General features: G+C 38.6%; 1 protein-coding gene across 5 annotated transcripts in view; it reads right to left on the minus strand.

Annotated features, from left to right (window-relative positions):
- Positions 1-25405, minus strand: part of TMEM260 (transmembrane protein 260) — a 73510-nt gene that overhangs the window by 27713 nt on the left and 20392 nt on the right. For all 5 annotated transcript variants that reach the window (XM_049611545.1, XM_049611544.1, XM_049611543.1 and 2 more), the window contains exons 4-10: positions 20345-20522; positions 18681-18794; positions 9006-9185; positions 7295-7335; positions 3730-3813; positions 2419-2533; positions 1269-1438 (exon numbers count right to left, since the gene is read on the minus strand). In XM_049611545.1, the coding sequence (XP_049467502.1) occupies positions 1269-1438; positions 2419-2533; positions 3730-3813; positions 7295-7335; positions 9006-9185; positions 18681-18794; positions 20345-20522 (882 nt within the window). The remainder of the gene's footprint in view (positions 1-1268; positions 1439-2418; positions 2534-3729; positions 3814-7294; positions 7336-9005; positions 9186-18680; positions 18795-20344; positions 20523-25405) is intronic.

Consider the following 25405-nt stretch of genomic DNA (forward strand, 5'->3'; position numbering starts at 1 on the left):
CCCCCCCCCCCCCCCCCCCCCCCCCCCCCCCCCCCCGCCCAAGCACAGAATCCCACGCAGGGCTCGATCTCACAACCTGAGCCGAAATCAAGAGTTGTACCTGAGCCACCAGGTGCCCTAGAAATTTAACCTTTTAAAATACCAATCAGTGCGCCTGGGTGGCTCAGTCGGTTAAGTGTCCGACTTCAGCTCAGGTCATGATCTCGTGGTTCGTGGGTTTGAGCCCCATGTCAGGCTCTGTGCAGACAGCTCAGAGCCTGGAGCCTGCTTCAGATTCTGTGTCTCCCTCTCTCTCAGGCCTCCCCAGCTCATGCTCTGTCTCTGTCTCTCTCTCAGAAATAAATAAACATTAATAAAAAAACTTTTTTCAATACCAATCAAATCTCACTATCATGAAACTCCAGTGGACTCTTTCCACCTCTGTAACGTTTACTCAACACTGATGGAAATAAATGAACTATCATCTAAAACTTGGACATCTCTTATGTTAGACTGAGGTTTTCATTGGCATGGTTATCAAACAGATTTTTTAAAGTACATATAATACTAATGCATAAGAATGAAGAAACTTTTAGAACTTCAATGATTTCAAAATAATTAATATTCACTGCTATGGAGTGAACTAGAAAAGGGCCAGGTGTTACTCAAAAGATGCAATCTTTGAAGGATAAAGGGAATTATTTCAGGGCATACAAAGAGGCCCAAATGCCTTTACTCTCCATCCAAGTGGTATTTAAAAAAAAATTTTTTTTTAACGTTTATTTCTTTTTGAGACAGAGAGAGACAGAGCATGAATGGGGGAGGGGCAGAGAGAGGGGGAGACACAGAATCGGAAGCAGGCTCCAGGCTCCGAGCCATCAGCCCAGAGCCCGACGCGGGGCTCAAACCCACGGACTGCGAGATCGTGACCTGAGCTGAAGTCGGCCGCTTAACCGACTGAGCCACCCAGGCGCCCCCCAAGTGGTATTTTAGATCATGGACACATCACGGACGCATCCTCCAGATACTACAAAGTCTCTCTAGGGCTCCTTGGGGGAGAGGAAAATACACAACTGGTTGGTATGTGCCACCCAAAGCCTTGCTGGCAATGCCCTGAAACTACGCATGAGTCAGGCTGAGATTCTGTTCAGGCAGAAGCACCGCATCCAGACCAAGCCGTCTCACTCTGAAAACCAGTGGAGGTTACAGGTGCAACAAAGTCCGAGGATCTAAACATCCAAACGTCTCTTGTTTGGGTGAGACTTTTCATAAAATCAAGCATGTGTTACCTGAAATTAGAATATATTTGGTAGATTATAAAAAGCGTTGCTGAAAGCCACTCCAGACACTGAAGCCCACTGGTGCTCAGCACTCGGTTGCTCTCAGAAACTAGCGTGGCCAAGCCGACGCCGGCGAGCACGGCCACCACAGCGTTGCTCTGCATCCAGAATCTTTCCACCTGTGCAAGAGACACAAGAGCAGCACGTCCGGCTGGCTGCTTTATGCAACCAATCAGGCACCTGTCGACTTAAAAAATACACCGCGTGTGCCTAGCTGCTTAGGCCTGCTGTCACGCAGGTCTTGTTAACTGACTCTCCCCAATCCGACTCCACATCCCTCTAGCTTTTAATTTTCAAATATTTCCCCTTTCCCGTTTGACACACGAATCTCCCTTTTTGGATCCACACATTCTTTTCAATCCCGTGGCCTGCGCCTTGAACTCCTGCCACTTGTAAGGTGGAGGGGGTGGAGAAATGCTTTTGCTTTGCTCCTGGTGTCTCCTCCCACGTGGGAAAGCGCCACCAATGTAACACCCCTCACTTCTTTCCCGAGGGGTGCAGGCACTGAGCTGACAGGGGGTGGGGGGAGTCTGGGAGCTGAGGGTGGGTCCGCATAGCCCTCCCCTTTCCTCTTTCTCTTGGAAGTGATCTGCCTACAGGATGCACCTGTCCAGGGGCAGACTCTGTCCCTGTGGCGCCAGTGGGGTGGGTGTGGGGTGGGGAGGGTCTTGCCCTGGACAGCACTGCCTGTGACTAGTGGGTGGGTCTGTCCATTCCAGGATGTGCTATGAGGAAGCCCCCTTGCCCACAGACATAAACCACACTCTCCCATCTCAGAGTGATCAGTGATAAAGGTGATTCACCCTGGTTTATCTCATTTCTCAGTTGATTCAGAACTCAGATGATCAAATAGGGTATTATTTATTAGGCCTCTCGAACACACACATACACTGCATTGGTTTCCGCCATTAGAGAAGAGCTATCTACATTTATAATTTCTACTACAAAGAGAATACGCTAATAATTTTTGATCTATAATAAATTATACACAATTTTAACTATTCTAAGATAAGTTACTCTTCTACAAGATTCGTGAAGACAAGATTGTACATTCCTAATCACCTTTTGGGTCAAAGGGCCATATCCAAGTCAAACTTACCACACCCATGAAAAGTGGTTTTGAAATATCTAAATTCGCCCTCCAAGCGAAGAACAATGAATAAATGCAAAACATTCCAGTAAAAAGCCATACTAATGATGGGTTCTGTCTGTCCCTATAAAAAAATTTAAATATGTCCAAAATTATTTATGTGCATGAATATTAATGACAATATCACATAGGTTTAAACTACAGGAAAAAAAAAATTAGATCCATAAAACTTTCCATTTTTAACTAGGGACAAAGAAAGATCTCAGTTGAAAGAAATCTGAGTGGGAACATATAACCAAAACATAGCCATTCACTACACACTGTAATACATATCACAGACAACTTCACTTGGAACTATACAGCAACAGATAGAAAGTTAAGATTTGCAGAAGAAATACAGGTTATTAATCTTGTTAAATTTGAGATGCAATTAAACATATGCAAAACAAAGGAATAATGTCATGCATCAAAATAAGAAGATTTTACAATGACAAACCTCAATATTGGTGAGGGCGTAATACTGTGAAAGCATGTGTTATTATAATCTTCAAGAAAAGATACTTTGATAATATATATGAAGAGCTTTAAAAATAATCACACTCATTGACCTAGCAATTTGACATGTAAGTGTAAATCTTTAAGAAAAACCAGAAATGTGGATAAAGGTTAATCCATAAAAATGCTTTAATATTACTTGTAGCAGAAAGAGTGGAAGCAATCTGAAAATTCTCAAATAGTTAAAAGTTAATTCTCCCAGGTCACAGAATGGAGTTTTACACAGACGTTTAAATGATTTTAAGTGTTTTTATGATACGGGAAAATGTTCACAATATAACGTTAAGTGCCAAGGAAACACAACTACAAATGTATGTACATGTATAAATTTACATAAAACACTTAGACTAGAAAGCAAATGAACAAAAAATTAATGGAGTGTTGCATTTTTCAGGTTTTCTTTTATCATCAGAGGTTACTTTTTTCTTCAGAGGAATTCAAATTATGGCTTACTTCTTTTGCAATGCAACAATAAGTGGCTATGGGCAGAGTACGGGATCAAACCAGAAGTTTAAGACATCAAATGACTTGCTTACTTAGATTGTAATGTAATGAATGCTCAATCTTCCAAAATCATTAATTTATAATCAGGAAAAAAAAAAAAAAACCTAGCAAGAAAGCAATACAAATTTGCTGTAACAGAAGTGTCAGAGTCATTTATATTTAATATAAAATAATACTTGCAATGTTCTACAATGACATATTAAAATATGAATGGAATTAGTGAATATGGGGAAGAGAACAGGGAAAAATTATATTACTCACTTTCTTGCTAAAGATATATTTGCCCAAACTGCGAGGGCTTGAATGTTGAATGAGAGTTGGGTCCTCATACTTGTTACTTGAGAACTGTAAAAGACAATCTAACTTATTGTTGGTAGAAAACAAACTTGGTTAGTTCCAAATAAAACATTATTTTTAAGACACACCTGATAACGCACTGAATACTTTTAAGGGCTGGAGTCAGATTTTAAAATTACTTTGTCTTCTCATTTTAAATTTGGGAGAAAAGGTAGCACAAGAAAGAGTTAAACAGTTCTTTTTTTAAATTTATTTTTTAACGTTTGTTTATTTTTGAGAGAGAGAGAGAGAGAGAGAGAGAGAGACAGAATGTGAGCAGGGGAGGGACAGAGAGAGAGGGAGACAAAGAATCCAAAGCAGACTCCAGGTCTGAGCCGGCAGCACAGAGCTCAACGTGGGGCTTGAACTCACGAACTGCGAGATCATGACCTGAGTTGAAGTCTGATGCTTAGTCACTGAGCCACCCAGGCACCCAAGGGTTAAATAGTTCCAAGATGTTTTCCAATTGTAACATTGGGTTACCAATTTTATATTTGGCTTAGGATCAGAGCAAGTAATTCTTCTGTATTTGTAATATTGGTATGGTGTATCGATATCATAAACCAATTTGTATCCTCTGATTGGTTTGGTAAGAAGTCATCAGAAATGGGTTTTTGAACTTCTGTCAGCATTGCACACATGGCCTCCTGTGATTTCCTAATTGAAAACAAAATTAATTCAAATAATTTTCTGGAGATCCAATCATAAAAAAGGAAACAAGAACAAGAGAGGTGATCTCCCTTAAAAGGCTTCCTTGTTTTCTATATTATGTGGTTCAAAAATGTTGAAGCCATCTCTGAGAAATGTATTCTTTTTCCTATAATTAAACTAAATTCTTCCATTAACTAATAAGGATTTTCCAACTGCTTTCTGAGTTCTAAAACAGCTCTAGCAGTCTCCACTTTTCAAAAAAGAAACGACTCTATACACCATCTCAAAGAACTTTCTTCTCCCTACCGGCAATTTTGCTGGAGAAAATGCGATGCCATAATTATGGAAACCACACAATGTGTCTTTTACTAATGGAGACTCATCTACTATGAGAAGATATTCTTACCCATTTTCAAATACACTTGAAAAATTGATTCCAGCATGAGGCCCATTTCAAACCATTCTTCAAAAGGAATGAAGTCAGTCTCAAAATTAATTCTTGGAGATCTGTTGCTTAAGTGTTAGCTCTAAAACATGGTCACTGCCTAGGGTTAGATTCAATAATTTCCTTGTACAGGATTGCAATTTAGAGATATGCATGGGGAAAGAATTTAATTTGCTTGACTGGAAAAGGATAGATGATTAGGTCCCATCATTTTGAAGGATTTTTTAGTAGGTTAATTATGAGTTGCTTCTCTCAACACTCCTGTCCACCTGAAACAATTAAAGGCTACAAATTCTCTCCCTCAGTCAGAGAGTGCTAGGATTAAGCCTCCATGCTACATTATGATTTGGTTTGAACAAATAGCGTGGGTGTGAGTGGTCATTACTGTTGTCATGTCTTTTTTCTGGGCATATTACCTAACTGCTATTCCTTCACTATAAAGGAAGCTTTTGTGTTCCCCAATAGATGACTTTTACGTGCACCTAATAAAAGTTAGATGTAAAGTCCAGCTTTACTCTTTTTTTTTTTTTTTAATGTTTCTTTATTTTTGGGAAAGAGAGAGGGAGGAGAGGGGCACAGAGAGAGAGGGAGAGAATCCGAAAGGCTCCGAGCTGTCGGCACAGAGCCCAAAGCAGGGCTCAAATCACAAACTGTGAGATCATGACCTGAGCCGAAGTCTAATGCTCAACGAACTGAGCCACCCAGGCGCCTTCACAAAGGTGCCTTACTCTTGAGAGTTCTTTGGAGTTCAGGTGGGATTTGTGAAGGTAAAATATACTAGCAATCTTCAGTGTGATAACAACCCTGTGAGGTGGGTAAAAGCAGCAGTGAGTCTTCTGGCATGGAGCAAAGCAGAATAAAGTGAAAGTCCACAGCCACTGGTAAAGCTGTCTTTATAACTGAGCTTCTGGCGACCTTTTCTCCAAACGAAAAAGAAAAAGGACCCACAAAGGTTCAGTCAGACATAAAAAAAAATATTCAAAATTAGTTGTGAGAACCAACAAAAGGTTACATAAGAATAATTGGTACCAGGAAAGTGTTTTCAAATTACAGTATAAAATGAAAACCAGCAGGCTAATAAAACAGTATGCATATTACGATGCCATTTTTAAAAACAAAAACAGAAGAAATATTGGAAGGACACAGACAAAAATGTTACTGGATTAGCAACAGTGGTTATCTCTGTATGTTGTAATTATAATAATTTTAATTTTCTTATTTTTGCTTACCTGGATTTTCTAAACTTCTTATAATGATTATGCATCATATTTTGGGAGTAGGGAAAAGGGTCATTTAAAAAGAAAGGAAGGATGGCAGGAAGCAAACAAGCTAGCAAGTTAACAAGACAGAAACTGTGAGAACCTATGAACTGCCTTGTATACAGAATTAAAATATTCTCCCCATATTTTAAAAATGGTTTTCAAATAGTCCTGGGAATCCCACATTAATAATTACTTAGGAGATCACCTGTGATAGAAGACTATTTGCCATAATTTTATATTGAAAATATTATAAAAATAGTAAAGGATTGGTATGGATATTTTTCAAGTTGTCTTAATCTGTGTGTTTAAAGCAAATATTAACCCATTTTTCAAAGAACCCTAGTGGGTAATGCAGATGAAATTTATTTGCTTAACCTGGCTCTAAAAAAGGCTGGCTATTAAAAATATTTAAGTCCAAAATAGAGCTTAAGGACAGCCTAAAGAAAAAGTCTTAAGAGACATCAAGTAAATAAAGCTCTCAAGAATTAAAGAACATAGCTCAATTCTAAATAAAAATAAAATAATCAAATTGCTAAATACAATGTTATAAAATATCCCTGAAAAAAAAGCATATATAAAACCAGAACAAAGAATAAATTATGTATAAAGAAACAGTGCATTGGATAATTTCCTATCCAAATGAAAGTTGAAACATTTTAGTTGCGTAGGTTCTACTAGTCTCTTAATAACTGCTGTATTTATTACTCACTTCAATCTTTACCTTATTGAAGGAAATGCTAGAATGTTTGACAGTATACACACACAACTGTTACCTGTACAGGCTAAAGCTACTTCTCAGACATACTGCTTCACAAAGAGATAAACCCAGAAATCCCAAAATTCACTTAAAGGAATGAATAGAGAATTTACTTAAAATCAGTTTCAGGGGCACCTGGGTGGCTGAGTCAGCTAAGCATCTGACTCGATTTTGGCTCACGTCATGATCTCAGGGTTTGTGAGATCGACCCCAAATGGGGCTCTGCGTTGACAGCCAGAGCCTGCTTGGGATTCTCTCTCTCCCTCTCTCTCTCTGCCCCTCCCCTGCATATGCACGCTCTCCCTCTCTCTCTCAAAAATAAATAAATAAACTTAAAAACAAAACAAAACACAGTTTCAAATATTTCATACTCACAGCAAGATTTCAGACATACTGGATCCTATTTCAGATTTGGCCTAAACATAAAAAGAGAAAAATTTACTTGTGCAAGCATTAAACTGAAGCTTTGTTAGGCTATTGTATTTTAACTACCTTGATTTAAAATATGCATGTTTTAAATAGACAAAGCAACATCTCTCTTTATTCAGTCTTTACTTCACAGCCTTGCTGAGTTTTTGCAGAGAAGTCAATGAAAACTAAACACTTTCTTTAGGAAGAATTAATGCAGAAATAATGATTGGCTAAAAATCAGTTAAAATATTTCCAGCAGGAATGATTAACACATTAATGAATTAACAGACTTTACACTTTTGTTACGGAGTCTCTTTAAGGCACTTTGATTAGAGCTCATTATCACATGTTAGTCTATAATTTCACAATTACATGTGAATTATACAAATTTCAAATCTGGAATGGCCCTCAAGCAATATTGTAATGGAATAACCAATATAAGTAAGCCAGAGTATAAATTTAAAGTATCCAACTTTCTAAGTCAAGAAGTAATTAATAATTATCCTTTCATTAACCTATTTTATTATGAAATATCTCCTCCATACAAATAACATATATAATGTGTATTTAAGGGATAAACAGTTTTTTTTTTTAAAGTCTATAGAGCCACCATTCACTTAAGAAACAGAACTGCACCAATACCATAGGGTATCTCACAAAGCACTCATCAGCCTCACTTTTCTTACCCCCCAGTGGTAACTATTACCTTGAATTTGGTGTTAATTATTCCCCTACTTTCTAATAATATATAGTTCTACTTCTTTTGTATGTCTCCTTGAGTAATAGACTGTTTAGTTTTTGTATGGTTTAGAATTTTCTATCAATGGTGTCAAATAACATGTAGTGTTCGGAGATTTGCCTTCGTAGAAGGCACAAAAAACACAAACCATGAAAGAAAAATCCGAGACAACTGTCTCTCTTAAAAAGAAAAAACAAAAAAACAAAAAAAAACATGAGTTTGTCCTCCTATTCTTCAGATAACCTTTACCATAACCACACTCAGTGTTTTGCCCTGATTTATGTTTTAGGGACAGTAGGGCCTTTTGAACTTTTATAATGCTATTTTAGTGAAATTATACTTTATAAAGTATTTACACATAGGTATTACAGTAAATAGTACCACGAACACTATTTGTCAAATGTGAAAAAAGGAAGTGTTTTGGTCAAGGTAGATTAAAAATTTTGAGGTTTTTTTTTTCTTTAATCTTTCCAAATATTTTTAAATCACAGACTGAGGGACCAAAGTGATACCCGATGCTAAGAATGAAGTGTTTCAAGTGCTGGCGGCAGAATCTTTTTAACTTTGTCATACCGAGAAATATATTCGGGATATACGACATTATGATGTCATGTTTTGGGATTCCAATTTTTTTCTAATGTCTGTTAAAGACCATATTCCAAGGAGCAAGTCTGTTATGTAAATAACTGAAATGAAAATTCTCTGTACTGTCATTGATAAATATTGTTTTTTTCAGTCAAAGCCCAGGCAGAACACTGAACTTTTGTCATTTACTTCCTTAAAAGTGTTTTACTTATTTTTAAGAGTTTATCTTATTTTTTAAGTAATCTGTACACCCTACATGGCACTTGAACTTACAACCCGGAGATCAAGAGTCGCATGCTCTACCAGCTGAGCCAGCCCAGTGCCCCAAAAGGGTTTTAAATATAAATTTACCAGACTGAATGTTCCATATTCTTCCCTGAGAAAATGCGTCAAAAATCCTAGCAATGTTGTCTGGTCTCCCCAGGTCCAACGGGCTTGATTGAGGTAGGACGAGACAGGAAGGTAGACATAGGGCAACAAGCCAGCACCGAAGCACAGACTCAGCTTCAACAAAGAGCCCAGGGAGAGTTCCTGCATCAGAGCACATTGGGTTGTATAACAACGTTTATTTTAGTCCCTTCATCCCGGAACTTCCAGAACACAGCGAGGAAAACACCAAAATGTTTACTCAGAGCTGATCTCTCAATTTATAGTTAAGTTACCCCAGAATCCTATGTTAAACCTTCTGAGTCCTGTGGATTACTAGAGAATTGCATCAGCCTGAATTCCTTTGCATGGCAGGTGAAGCAAATAATATTAGTGAAGACTCCCGAGTATCATGTGGATTGCATCTTTTATATTTAAAACCATGTCATGACATGTATTATTCTAATACCAATTCACTTCACCACCATCATCAGGAGTAGGCTTCAACTATATTCCCTCTTGTGATTACACACTGATGATATGATTCTCTCTACAAGGGTTTTGGATATTTCGTGGAAATATTGGGCACAAATGAAGCTAGCTTTTAAATTACCTCCCAGCTCATCCAAATGCTTTCTCCTCAGTTTACATATAGGAAGGAGTACTGATGGAAATTTGTTGTATGTAACAATGCTGTTACGTTCGTATGAGAATGTATTTTTTCATCTGCACATTTCTAAAATAAAGGACAGTACTGACAAAGTCTCATAAAGATTATATCCAAAAGAATTCTGATATGCTAAAGATTCAAAGAGTGGTTGCTTTAGTAATTGGGAAAGGGAGTCTCTTACAAATATCATAACTGGAAATTGCCAACTTTTCCTTTACAAAAAAGGAAAATTCATATGTGACAATGAATACAAGAACCAAGGTTCACAGTCACCAGAAGTAGAACAGACAGTTGACTTATATTAACATTTTCAAATAAACACTCTTAATTGAAAATGGAGTGTTTTTATTATAGTACTGATTTCATTAGATATTTCTAAAGAGGTAATGAGATGCACAAAAATGATGCATGAAAAGAGTGTAAGAAATAGCTAATCGGATAACATGTCTTTGCTATTCTTAAAAGTAATTTTAAATAAAGCAAATGTTTATATTTTGACAGTTCCTACATGTTATAATGTTTGATTTAAAGTGGCACGATGCACAATTTTCCTTTTGTGGGGGAAATACACAGGGAGACAATTACATGAGAGCGTTTTCAGAGAGCACTGGAGAGTGGCTCAGAGTTCTAGCTGCATAGACATTAGAATCATCTGCAGAGCTTTTTGAAAATATTAATGCCTGGGCTTCACCCCAGACCAATTCAAACAGAATTATTTTAGGGTGCGATCAGCATAAATACACACACACACACACTATATATATATATATATATATATATATATATATATATATATATACATGGATGTATACATGCATATACATATATGTACACACATATACACACTTTTTAAAAGCTTCCTAGGTAATCTGAGTAGCGAGGGTTGCAACCAACTGACTCAGGACTTCGTACTCTGCCTCAAATCACCTGACCAGTGAGATCCAAGTACCCTGTCACTTTACTGGTAGACCTTATTCTAGCCTCTGCTATTTAACTAGTGAAAATGAAATGCCCTTTGAAGAGTCATACTTCCCAAAATGTCATCATGCATCAGTAGCTGACCTAAGTATGGGAAAAACAGGCTCTCAGACAAGGCTCCCACCTTATCAACTCTGAGTCCTGCATGTTTCATAGAAAGAATATGGCTCTTCTTTCAATTAACTAACACAAGACATTTCCTTTTTTTGTTATTATATTTATTTATTTTTGAAAGTGAGACACAGAGCGTGGGTGGGGGAGAGGCAGAGAGAGAGGGAGACACAGAATCCGAAGCAGGCTCCAGGCTCCGAGCTGTCAGCACAGAGCCCAATGTGGGGCTCGAACCCACAAATGGTGAGATCATGACCTGCGCTGAAGTCGGACGCCTAAGCCACCCAGGCGCCTGAAGACATTTACTTTTTAAGTTCCTGACTGTCAATGCACCGCTCTGGTATCTGAAAGCGCCTTCTCTGATGTCAGAAGCCTATCTACGAGTAAGGCCACCAAGATGGCAACATAGATCATTCCTGACTTCAGTCTTCCTCACAAAAACACCAGCTAGCAACTATCCATAGACAAGACATCATTGTGAAGAATCCCAGGATTTAGGGGGTGAGGCTGAAGCGCACTGTGCACCACAAGGACTAAGAAGGGCCGTGTTAGGAAGAAGGAGGAGCACTCTGACTACATCACCCCACCCCCAGGCCAGCACCGCACTGCACTGGCAGAGCATCCCTGGGGCTAGTTTTTCCAGTGGGAAAAGACAGTCCCAGATGGACATCCAGCTCCCCCAACATGCAGGACACTTCCCAGGAGGCTCATTCAGTTCTCACCTCATGAGGACCATGGTGGGGGAAAGGGGCTGGCTGGGCTCAACCACTGGGATCACACAGACAGGAGATGGGGAGCAGGGTTTTCAGCAACCAGTGCTCAGATTTGGCAGATGGTGTCCCTCCTGGCAGCGGTGCCCAAACAGAGATCCCAGCCAGGGTTCACCCACCTGCAGGGCTGAGCCAGTAGCTGATCCCACCCTAAAATAATTCTGGTTTAATTGATCCGGGGTCTACTTTAACATAACAAAGTCCGCATATGACAAGTCCATAGCTAACATCATACTCAATGGTGAAAGAAGGAAAGATTTTCCTCTAAGATCAGGAATAAGACAAGGGCACCCACTCTTACCAACTCCTGTTAAACACAGTCCTGGAAGTACTACAGAGTATTCAGGCAAGAAAAAGAAATAAAAGGCATCCAAATCAGAAAGGAAGAAGGAAAACGGTCTCTGTTTGCAGACGACATGATCTTATATAGAGAAAATCCTGAAGACGCCACCAAAAATCTGTTAGACTAATAAATGAATTCAGTAAGGTTGCAGGATACAAAATTAATGCATAACATTAGTTGTGTTTCTATAGACTAAAAATAAATTGCCTGAAAAAAAAGAAAATTATCTCATTTACAATAGCATCAAAACCAATAAAATATCTAGCAATAAATTTAACCAAGGAGGTGAAAAATCGATACACTAAAAACTAGAAGGCATTGATGAAAGATATTGAAGAGGGCACAAATAAATGGAAAAATATCCCTTGTTCACAGATTGGAAGAATTAAAAATTTTTAAGTGTCCATAATACACAAAGCCGTCTACAGATTCAATGAAATCCCTGTCAAGATTCCAATGGCATTTTTAACAGAAATAGAAAAATGAACCCTGGGGCGCCTGGGTGGCTCAGTCGGTTAAGCGGCCGACTTCAGCTCAGGTCATGATCTCGCGGTCCGTGAGTTCAAGCGCCGCGTCGGGCTCTGTGCTGACAGCTCAGAGCCTGGAGCCTGTTTCAGATTCTGTGTCTCCCTCTCTCTGACCCTCCCCCGTTCATGCTCTGTCTCTCTCTGTCTCAAAAATAAATAAACGTTAAAAAAAAAAAATTAAAAAAAAAGAAAAATGAACCCTAAAATTTGTATGGAACCACAAAAGACCCCAAATAGCCAAAACAATCTTGCAAAAGAGGAATGAAGCTGGAGGCATCACACTTCCTGATTTCAAACTACATTACAAAGCTTTAGTAATCAGGAGGCAGTTCAAGATGGCAGGGTAGGAAGATTCTGAACTCACCTCCTCCCACGGACACAAATTTACAAAGACCTGAAAACTACCTGAGCAAGCGCCTCCACAACAAAGAACAAAAGGGCCACCTGAAAACGGGTAGAAGAGGCAGAGACATGGTCTTACAGAAAACCTCACCCCAATGCTGCAACCCACAGTCAGGAGGGATCTCATAAATACAGGACTTCTCCCTGAGGGGTATGGGGTTTGTGCCCCACATAAGGCACCCCAACCTTTGGAACCTGCACCAGAGTAACAACCCCCCACCAAATGTCTGGTTTTGAAAGCCAAAGGGGCAAACATTCAGGAAATTCACAGTGCTGTAGGAAACACAGACTCTGTTCTTAAGGGCTCAACGTGTAGACTCACTCGCCCCAAAACCTGGTACAGAAGCAGCAGTCTAGAAAGTGCTAGACCATAAGTGAAGAAGATTCATTTGTTAATCTTTTTTAAATTTTTTTGTAACGTTTATTTATTTTTGAGACAGAGAGAGACAGAGCATGAACGGGGGAGGGTCAGAGAGAAAGGGAGACACAGAATCTGAAACAAGCTCCAGGCTCTGAGCGGTCAGCACAGAGTCCAACGTGGGGCTCGAACTCATGGACCGCGAGATCATGACCTGAGCCGAAGTCAGACGCTTAACCGACTGAGCCACCCAGGCGCCCCTCATTTGTTAATCTTAAAATGTCTGCTGTAGGCGCAGAAGCCTGGTAGAACTCTCTCTGGGGACAGAGACGCTGGAGGGTACCATTTCTGGCGTTCTTTCTTGACCCTGTTATTGCCAGTGAGTGCGTCCCACTCCTGTGTGCCACTCCATCGTGGCTCTACCAAAGCCAGCCAGTGTGCACAGCCCACACAGGGGATGCCCCTTCAGTGCGTGGATCTGGTGATCAAGGGGGATTGCATTTAGGAGTCCTATGGGTCTGAAACCATTGGAAAGACGGTTCTTAACAAGCTACCATCCCCAAGGGGCTGCACCGACAACAGACTAAAACACACCCTTAGCCTTCCTGTGAAAAAACTTCAGCCGGAGGGGTGGGGAAGATTCAGATTTACCACACATCTAAAGGCTACAGAAGTGCTCTCAGGGAACGCTGGCTGAGGGATACCATCTTTGAGCTCTCACCTGGCCTCACTACAGCTTGCTGGCATCTCCCAGAAAGAAGCTCATATACTCGTCTAGAGCCCCGAATTTGCATCAGTTCCTAAGGGGAGGCCTCCAGATTGCTTGGTCTGGAGGCCAGCAAGGCCTATGATTACAGTCCCACGGGACCATATATATATTTGCATACATTAAAGATGCTAATTGAAGTTCTAGTTTCCAATCAGCCTGAAACTAGGTGCTGAGATCCCTCCGTCTGGAACACTCACAGGCCTTGACACAATAACTGGAACCTACCAAGGAAAACCCAGGCTGCTCAGACAATCACAAAGGTTTGAGAGACAACTAGAGCAAGGTTAAACAATGAGGTACATCCCCTACACGATGCAACTCCTGCAAGACTAGGAGAGGCAGCCATTTTGCCTAGTATAAAGAATCAACCTCAGAGAGTCAAGTAAAATGAGGAGACAGAGGAATACATTTCAAATGAAAGAACAAGATAAAACCCTGGGGAAAAAAATCTTAATCAAACAGAGATAAGTAACTTGCCTGACAAAGAGTTAAAAGTACCAGTCATACAGATGCTCACCAAACTTGGGAGAAGAATGGACGTACACAGTGAGAAGTTCAACAAAGACATAAACATAAGGCAGTGCCAAAGTCACAAAACCGAAGAATACAATAACTGAACTGAAAGATACACTATAGGAGTTCGAGAGCAGGCTGGATGAAGCAGATAGAATCAGTGAGCTGAAATAGGGGGAGTGGCACTCACCCAAACCAAGCAGCAACAAGAAAAAAGTTGTAAAAGTGAATATAGCTTAAGAGATTCACAGGACAACATCAAGTAGAAAATCATGTGTATTATAGGGGTCCCAGAAGGAGAAGAGAGAAAGGGGCAAAAAGCTTACTTGAAGAAATAATTGCTGAGAACTTCCCTTACCTGGGAAAGGAAAGAGACATCTGGATCCAAGAAGCCCAGAGACTTCCAAAGAAGATGACCCCAAAGATACCCACACCAACACACATTATAATTAAAATGTCAAAAGTTAAGGAAGGAAAGAAGGAAGGAAGGAAGGAAGGAAGGAGGGAAGGAAAGAAGGAAGGAAGGTGGGGAGGAAGGAAGGGAAAAGAAAAAAGAAAATTATAGGCCATATCAGATATCCCTGATGAACATCAATGCAAAAATCCTCAACAAAATATTAGTAAACTCAATTTGACAATACATTTAAAGGATCATATACCGTGATCGAGTGGGATTTATTCCAGGGATGCAAGGATGATTCAACATCTGCACATCAATCAACATGGTACACCACATTAATGGAGTGAAAGATAAAAATCATATGATCATCTCAACAGATGCAGAAAAACCACTTATAAAATTCATTTACCATAAAAACTCCCAACAAAGTAGGTATATGGTCACTGAAAGGCCATATGTGACAAGCCCACAGCTAACATCATACTCAACAGTGAGAAGCTAAAAGCTTTCCCACTATTATCAGGAATAAGACAAGGATGCCCACTCTTAACATTCTTAATCAACATAGTATTGGAAGTCCTAGCCAGTGCAATTAGGCAGGAAAAAATATAAAAAGCATACAATTGGAAAGGAAAAAGTAAAACTGTCACTATTTGTAAATGACATGATTTTATATAATGAAAACCCTAAGGACTCCACCAAAAAGCTGTCAGAACTACTAACCGAATTCAGTAGAGTTGCAGGGTACAAAATCAATATAAAAAAGTCTGTTGCTTTCTTTTTATACAGTAACGATGAACTATCAGGAAGAGAAATTAAGAAACCAATTCTGTTTACAATTGCATCAAAAAAGAATAAAATACCTACAAATAATTTTTAAAATAATTTTATTTATTTATTTATTTATTTATTTATTTATTTATTTATTTAGAGAGTGAGCAGGCAAGAGGAAGAGAGAAAGAGAATCTTAAGCAGGCTCCATGCTGAGCATGGAGCCTGATGTGGGCTCGATCCCACAACCCTGGGATCATGACCTGAGCGGAAATCAAGAGTCGGACACTCAACCAAATGAGTCACCCAGGCGCCCCTACCTACAAATAAATTTAACTAAGGAGGTGAAAGACCCATACACTGAAAACAATAAGACACTGATTAAAGACACTAAAGAAGACACAAATAAATGGGAAGACATTCTATGTTCATGGATTGGAAGAGTTAGGACTGTTAAAACATGCAAAGCAGTCTACAGATTCAATGCAATCTCTAACAAAATTCCAAAGTCATTTTTCACAGAAATAGAACAATCCACTTGTATGAAACCACAAAAGATCCCAAATAGCCAAAGCCATCTTGAAAAAAAACAACAAAGCTGCAGGCTTTTCAAACTATGCTATAAAGCTACAGTATTTAAAACAGTATGGCACTGGGGTAAAAACAGACACAGATCAATGGAACAGAATACAGAGCCCAGAAATAAACCCAGGCACACATGGTTAATTAATTTATGACAGAGAGGCAAAAATACACAAGGGGAAAAGACCAGTCTTTTCAAAAAATGGTGTTAGGAAAACCAGACAGTCACATGCAAAAGAATAAAACTGGATCACTATCTTACACCACAGACAAAATTAACTCAAAATGGATTAAAGACTTGATTGAAAGACCTGAAACTATAAAATTCCTAAGATAAAACATATATACACACATACATAATATGGAGTATTATTTAGCCACAAAAAAGAAGGAAATTCTGCCATTTGCAACAACATGGATAAAACTTGACAGTATTATGCTAAATGAAATAAGTCAGACTGAGAAAGGCAAATAATGAATGACCTAACCTATACGTGGGATCTTAAAAAACTGAACTCCCAGAAACACAGAGTAGATTGGTGATCACTAGAGGTGGGGTTTAGGGATTGAGGGAAGTGAGTGAATGTGGTCAAAGTGTGCAAATAGTTATGAAATGAGAAAGTTATAAAATGAGTAAGTCTGGGGGATGGTCATTATAGTATTGTACTGTACATTTGAAAGATGCTATGAGAATAGATCTTAAGAGTTCTCAACACATACGCACACACAATTTTAACTACATGAGGTGATGGATGTGTTAAGAACCACATTGTGGTAACCTCATATATCAAATCATCATCCTATATACCTTAAACTTACACAATATTATATGTCAATTGTATCTCAATAAGCTGGAAAAAGAAAAAGGAAAAAAATGAAGACTGGAAAAATAAAAAAGACGCCGGCTAAGATCACGGACAGCAGGGTGTGAGGGCACCCCCATCTGTGTATCTGTCAATCTGCAAGGAAAATATTTGCACCTCCTCAGGTTTGTACTCTATAGAAAAGTCTTCACTGAATTATATATATATTTTTTTATTATTTTTTTTAACGTTTATTTATTTTTGAGACAGAGAAAGACAGAGCATGAACGGGGGAGGGTCAGAGAGAGGGAGACACAGAATCTGAAACAGGCTCCAGGCTCTGAGCTGTCAGCACGGAGCCCGACGCGGGGCTCGAACTCACGGACCGCGAGATCATGACCTGAGCCGAAGTCGGCCGCTTATCCGACTGAGCCACCCAGGCGCCCCTGAATTATATTTTTTATGTTATATCTCCAACTTTAAAAATCAAGGGTTTATATAATAAAAGACCAGATAAAGAACTTTCTGTATATTCTATAATACCACTATTAGACACTGCCTGCTATGCTAATATTCCTTACATAATGGACGTGATTGACTTCACAGAATCCAGTTCCAAGAAAAAGTTGATCTCTCCTGTCAATTGTTATGTTCCGTTTTTATCTATTTTTGATCGCATAAGAATTTTATAACCTCCATGTTATCCTTTTTGCTTTGTTGCCAGAAGCTAAGGACAAAATATGTTCCAGTACAGTAAATACAATTACCTAAAGTTTTGGAACAATTTCCCTATTTCTGTATAATAATTTTATTAAACATGTATTTTCTAATATAATTCTGACTATAGCAACAAACAATGAAATGATAAATAAATGTAGCTGACAAATAAACAATAATTAACAAACCAATAAACAATAAGTAAAATGACTCCAGTGTTGGCTTTGTATTTAGATTGTTTCCACCTCTGGGAGGAAGACTGACAGAATAAAGGGCTTCTGTCTTTCCAAAAACTCACACCTAACTCAGCTCCCTGCCTTCTTACGTACATCTCCTAACGCCTTACAGAGTATAGTAATTTTCTCATGTCGCTTTATACCGCTATTGAAATTAATAATAATTTTTCCTTTGAGAGAAAGGAAAAGCTGAAATAAATCATCTTGAATTCTACAGAAATCTCTTCTGAGAAAACAGGATTGTTATTTACCAGAGATTTTATTCTTTGGGTCACAATAGCAGTGACAGTGTCTTGTTTTGTTGGGCGCTGCATCCCTAACACCTAGGGTAGCATCTGGCGGCGAGCAGGGGCTTGACAAACAGCTGGATGAATGAATAAACTATTATGAATACACTATCCTTTGTCTTAGAACATATAATAAAACAATCAAGGAAATCTGTTACTAGTGTTGTAACTCCTATTTTTATCAAGGTGCTGTTCAGAATCACTAAGAAAATGATGAAACAGGCGAGATGCCACTGCAATCAATACTGCATTTTTGTAAATCCTATTTTTTTTTCCAGTCAATGTTGTTAGAGCCCAAGGTCACTTACACATTATAGAAAACTAAAAAAAAATTTAAAGCTACACATTTTCTGATGCCATAAATGTTATATCGGGCCTTAATAAAATATTATGAATTTTCATTAAAAACACTCAAAAACCTACCTTCTCTTTTAAAAGTCGGAAGAGAATCCATGGTATTATGCACAAAATATAGAGTACTATTGTGTGCTGATTACATAAGCTAAGGCCACAGCAGAAAGCACCAATTTTAGCTACCTGAAAAAAAAAAATCTAAGTTAAAAATTTATCTAAAACTCGTAAGTAAGTACAATGGTAAAAAAGTATTCTTTATATTAAAACCAAGCACTTGTACCATAGGTCAGGCTCAAGTCAACCTCTTAGACACAAGCAGTCACACTTCAGCAGACACTAATATTTATCACCATTATTTTTTATAATATTGCCCATTCTCGTCCAATCACTGCAGTTTGACCTTACATGACTGCCTTCAAATTAAGTTTCCGAAAGTTCTGTGTGATGACTAGGTAAGTCCTAACAATAATAGGATACTGTGTCATTGAAGTAAAACCTGTAACTAAAGCTCAGTCATTCTTTCCGTTTCATTTTTTCTCCTATTAAATAAAGTATAATAGGGACGCCTGGGTGACTCAGTTGGTTAAGTGGCCGACTCTGATTTCAGCTCAGGTCATGATCTCATGGTTTGGGAGTTTGGGAGTTTGGAGTTTGGGAGCTGCGCTCACAGCTTGGAGCCTGCTTCGGATCCTCTGTCTCCCTCTCTCCGCCTCTCCCTCTCTCTCAAAAATAAATAAATGTCAAAAAAAATTTAATAATAAGTAAAATAAAGTATAACACTTTTTTATTTAGAAACCAAGTCATGGGTGCTGTTTTTGCTTTTTTTGAACATGTGCAATTTTCATAATCAGAAAAAGTTATTTTGAACAAAAAGTAAACTCTAAAGCATCACAGAACTGTTTATGGAAACCCCAGATAAACCAGGGTATTCTTCTGTTCATATATTCTTTAGCAACAAAAAGTTGCCTATATTAAGATGGTTTGGTACTTTCCAATGTGTAGACTGTAAGCTCCTAGAAGACCGGGTTCCTTCACATTTCAAATGATTCTGATATTAGCATTTGCCTTACAATTTATTGTAACCTCTTCTGAACTACTTTGTTTATACTCTTATAGTTGATACTCTTCTTATAGTTAAAAAATAGTACAATATTTTGGGGTTTTTTTGAGGGAGAGAGAATCTTAAGCAGGTTTCTCGCCCAGCATGGAGCCTGATGCGGGGCTTGATCTCATGACTGTGAGATCATGGCCTGAACCGAAATCAAGAGTCGGATGCTTAACTGACTAAGCCACCCAGGTGCACCCCGCCCCAACAGTACAAATTGGATCTTTTTGGCAATTAGAGAGTCAGTCAATGTACCATATTGGCATATAACCTAAGGTGGTCAGCCTGGAGCTTGGCCTCTTACGACCACACATGCGCACATGCACACACACGTGATGGTGGGGCTAACCACCAAGCCTATCTCTCCCATAGGACTCGGAGGGGGTTCCAATCCTCTCATTCTCCAGAAAGCTTCTGAATTCTGAGAGGAAAAAAAGTCCCATGTTGTATAAAGGCTATCACAGGTCACCGTAAAAGCACTCAGAATATTTTCTCTCTCGACATGCCTAGATTACCTTGACAGTAATCAGATCAGATACACAGCGCCCAAACCAAAGTTAAAAGGAAATATAGCAACTGCCTAAAAATTAAAACAAAAAGTGATTTCACTTTGATCAAAATAGGTTACCTTTGATCTTTCTTTGGCGGTTGCTGCCTCCTCAAAATGTACAGTAAGAGCCATAAGCAGCCCCACAAACAGATTGTTTAAGCTGAAAACCTCTGCTGCAATGGACCAGTGCCATGTTAGACGAGAGAATGAAAACACCCCCGCAGCAAGGATTCCTCCAGCATGGGAGCCAGAAAGCCTGCAAATACAGATAACATGAAATCTTCTTTCCCAACAAAAAGAACCGACTTTATTTTCCTTTTTAGAAACTGTAGCGGCAGAAATTATGACAGTCACCCAGCCCTATTCCAACACATTATATGGTTAATACATTACTTTCATGTAATAATTTCTTCCCACACGTTTTAATTAGCAAGTCCATATATTAACTTATCAACAAATGAGGGAACGAGCCGGCTGGGTCTCCCATGCACTGAATGAGGTTTAGTTCTCAGATGGAACCTCTAGGATTCGAGCCAGTGCAGAAAGCCTGAAGTGATAGTAGCTGGAGAGATAACAAGTAGTAGCTGGAGAGATACTGAGTCACTTTTCTTGCTATAGCCGCAAAGAAGGATGGTCTGGTTAACACGGAGCTATGCTGAATTGTAAAAATTAATGAAACGGCAGAAGATCTATTCAGGAACACCCTTTCCCACTTCTTGTGGCATGTACAGACCTAGGCACCTTCCACACGACCACACTAGAGTGTATCCCTCAACATATGGCAAAGACATCTTCGTCACAATATTTGGTGATTTTAAGATCTTGAAAGTTAAGGTCTTAGTTTCTAGTGATTTCTTCTCAACACAAAGTTGAAGTTGAAAACGGGGTATCTTCTTTTAAAGACAGGGATGGGAATGTGAACTTCATTAACACAAAGAGAACCAAATGCTACACTTGGAAACAAATTTCTCAGCCCCAATGCCAACGAGAGGCAGACATCTCAAATAGATCAGGAAGCTGGATCTCAATCCAGAGATCTGATTTGAGACTGGCAACGTGATGGAATATGTTAGCACAGCAATGTCCTATCTCACTAGAAGTCTAAAATGATGAAAGAGCTGTTACCAAATATCTCTAACACGTGTTGTGATTCAGTAAGCATTACCATGTCTAATAGTTACAATATTATATAGCCCTAAGTCATCGCTTTTAAACTATATTGTTTTGTGTAAAAAGTGGAGTAATTTTGTGAAGTAGTTGTGGCTTTTAATCAAGCATTTTAGAAAAAAAGTTAAAATACAATTTTGATATCACTGAACCTGTTTTTGAGGTCCTCTTTGCACTTTATTTCTTTTCTTTCCCTTATAAAGGTCACCAGTTTCCTATTTCTTTCAGGGTTCCCCATTCTTCCAATGACCCTGATTCAACACATTAAAGCATTTCTTCCTTCCAAATTACATTCCAAATTCCTTTCAACTTGTCCTCATACTACCCTAGACTCAATTATTTTAATAGTTTCCTAAGTTGTCTTCTGTTTTCCAATCAATTCTGCAATATAACATCACATTAAACTTCTTAAAACATGCTCTTTATGACTACCTAGCCCCCGAATTTAAGGACTCTTCGTTGCCTGTAGGAAACGAGCCAGGTTGGAATCCACGCTCCCAGCGAATAGTACCTAGCCGCTAATTACCAGCATTATTATCTCTACCAACCAGTTAGGCTCCTCAAAATTCCCTAATAAGACATGCTTATTTCCAGTGCCATACCTCTGCTCATGCTGTACCCACGAACTGAATGTCGTCTCAGCTTCTATTTATTCAACCTCTACTCTTTTCTCAAATTTCTCTTCAATTCCCAGGTTTCTAGCTCATCTTGGAATATTTATGGCATGTTAACTGCCTACAATAATTATTCTGACATTATTTTTGAGATGTGAACCGGAGTTAAACTTCATTTATATTGGAAGTCTTTAGCTCCAAGCACAGAAAGGAAACTCAGTGAATGAGAGAATGAATTAATCTTAAAGAATGGTAACATTTTTAAAGGAATTTCCATGTTTCATCTGTCAATATTATTTTGGAAAGTCAGCATAAGATATAAGATTCCTTCCTCTACTTAAAACATAAATTCAGGGTGCCTGGGTGGCTCACTTGGTTAAGCGTCCTATTTTGGCTCAGGTCATGATCTCATGGTTTGTGAGTTCAAGCCCCGCATCAGGCTCTGTGCTGACAGCTCAGAGCCTGGAACCTGCTTCAGATTCTGTGTCTCCCTCTCTCTGCCCCTCCCCGCTCACGCTCTGTCTCTCTCTGTCAAAAAAATGAATAAGCATTAAAAAAAAACTTAAAAAAAACACACACACACAAATTAGCTTCCTTGGAAAACTGGCTGATTCCAGGTCTGTGGTAGCTCAAGTATAAAATGAATCTGAACTATCTTGTGCCAGAATGTAAGGAAGTGTTCAAAAGGGGACATGACAAAAGGACAAGGAGTCAGCTTAAAGGGGCCAAATCAGGGATAATTTAAATATCAATAATTATAGTAATAGATTGCAACCCAACGAATAAATAACCTATAGTGATATAAACAAATAAACAGGAGAAGAGCAAGTCCATAGAAAGTCAACAACTAATAACTGTATAAGAAATGATGGAATTTGGCAGTGATCACCATCAGAATAATGGATACCAAAATTAGTGGGTAAAAGTTTTGCAGTAACAGAAATATGTACATAAGTCGAAAGGTGTCTGTCTAGAAATAGATTAACTACAAAAGGAAAAATGCTAACGTTACAGTGGCAAACCAGGCAGACACAATCTTAACCACATGATCAAAGTTAATGCCCAGAAATGGGACAAACATCATATACTTCCTGATCTAGTCCCATCAAAAGAATAGAGCATCATTTCTATGGTAATCTTGCCAAAATGTATTACCTGAAGCTACGGACAAATTCAAATTGAAGAACATTCTATAAAATAACTGGCCAATATATACCCCCAAAAATGTCAAGGTCTTGAAAGACAAAAACAAAAAGCAAAAAAAAAAAAAAAAAAACAAAAAACAAAAAACAACATAGGTCCATATGAAGACTAAAGGGATACAACAATAGAATAAAAGTATGATCTTGAATTTTCTTCTGTGAAATAGGATATTATTGGAATAATTGGCAAAATCTGAATCACCTCTATAGATAACAGTGTTGTATCAGTGATAATTTCCTGACTTTAAGAAATGCACTGTGGATATGTAGGAAAATGTGCTTGTTTTTAAGAAACACCCCTTGAAGTATTTAAGGGTAAAAGGGTACCATCTATGCAGCTTACTCTTAAATGGTTAAAAACAAAACAATACACACATATGGCTTGTGGCTAATGATATTGAGCATCTTTTCAAGTGCTTATTGGCTATCTGTATGTCTTCCTTGGAGATGTTTATTCAGACCCATTGCCCATTTAAAAATTAGGTTGTCCTTTGTATTATTGTACAGTTCTTCTCAACTTCCTTTTGATACATTTCTTTTCTGTGAAACACAGCCAGAGTCCATTGCTTGCATCCAAGAGCCCTGACTGAAACACGCTGCCTTCCCTCTTTGTTATTTCCATTACGTTTTCAAGGGAAACTATGTGAGCAAATTCTGAAAATAAATGCTGAAGATGCCATAGCTTTGTGAAAAGCAGAAGAGACAGCAGTATGTCTAAGAACAGAATGCATGCATACATACATAAGATATGAAGAATACAAAACATTTTGGAGGCCTCATCATTTTACTATTTGATTTGCGGTTTTCCTAGCAATGTATATAAGCTAAGCTTATACAAATTTCATTGATTTCAGCAGCCTTTTGTAAACAGTGAATATCCATTAAAACACACGTATTTCAACAAACTGCCTTTAAATCTGCTTTATGCTAAGATTGAGAATCAATCACCATTTTCTCGACCATGTAACATGTATAAATGAGTGGGTTAAAAAAACAGAGACATGGCACAAGAACAGACACTCAGATCAATGGAACAGAATAGAGAACCCAGAAATGGACCCACAAATGTATGGTCAACTAATCTTTGACAAAGCAGGAAAGAATATCCAATGGAATAAAGACAGTCTCTTCAGCAAGTATTGCTGGGAAAATTGGATAGTGACATGCAGAAGAATGAACCTGGATCACTTTCTTACACCAAACAAAAAAATAAACTTAAAATGGATGAAAGACCTAAATGTACGACAGGAAGCCATCAAAATCCTCAAGGAGAAAGCAGGCAAAAACCTCTTTGATCTTGGCTGCAGCAACTTCTTACTCAAAACGTCTCCAGAGGCAAGGGAAACAAAAGCAAAAATGAACTATTGGGACCTCATCAAAATAAAAAGCTTCTGCACAGCGAAGGAAACAACCAGCAAAACTAAAAGGCAAACCGACAGAATGGAAGAAGATATTTGCAAATGATGTATCAGATACAGGGTTAGTATCCAAAATCTATAAAGAACTTATCAAACTCAACACCCAAAAAACAAATAATCCAGTGAAGAAATGGGCAGAAGACATGAATAGACACTTCTCCAAAGAAGGCATCCAGATGGCCAACCGACACATGAAAAAATGCTCCACATCACTCATCATCAGAGAAATACAAATCAAAACCACAATGAGATACCACCTCACACCTGTCAGAATGGCTAACATTGACAATTCAGGCAACAACAGATATTGGCGAGGATGCAGAGAAAGCGGATCTCTTTTGCATTGTTGGTGGGAATGCAAGCTGGTGCAGCCACTCTGGAAAACAGTATGGAGGTTCCTCAAAAAATTAAAAATAGAACTACCCTATGACCCAGCAATTGCACTACTAGGTATTTATCCACGAAATACAGGTGTGCTGTTTCGAAGGGACACATGCACCCCCATGTTTATAGCAGCACTATCAACAATAGCCAAAGTATGGAAAGAGCCCAAATGTCCATCGATGGATGAATGGATAAAGAAGATGTGGAATATGTATACAATGGAGTATTACTCGGCAATCAAAAAGAATGAAATCTTGCCATTTGCAACTACGTGGATGGAACTAGAGGGCATTATGCTAAGTGAAATTAGTCAGAGAAAGACAAATATCATATGACTTCACTCATATGAGTACT

Source organism: Panthera uncia (assembly GCF_023721935.1).
Source record: "Panthera uncia isolate 11264 chromosome B3 unlocalized genomic scaffold, Puncia_PCG_1.0 HiC_scaffold_1, whole genome shotgun sequence".
Lineage (NCBI taxonomy): Eukaryota > Metazoa > Chordata > Mammalia > Carnivora > Felidae > Panthera > Panthera uncia.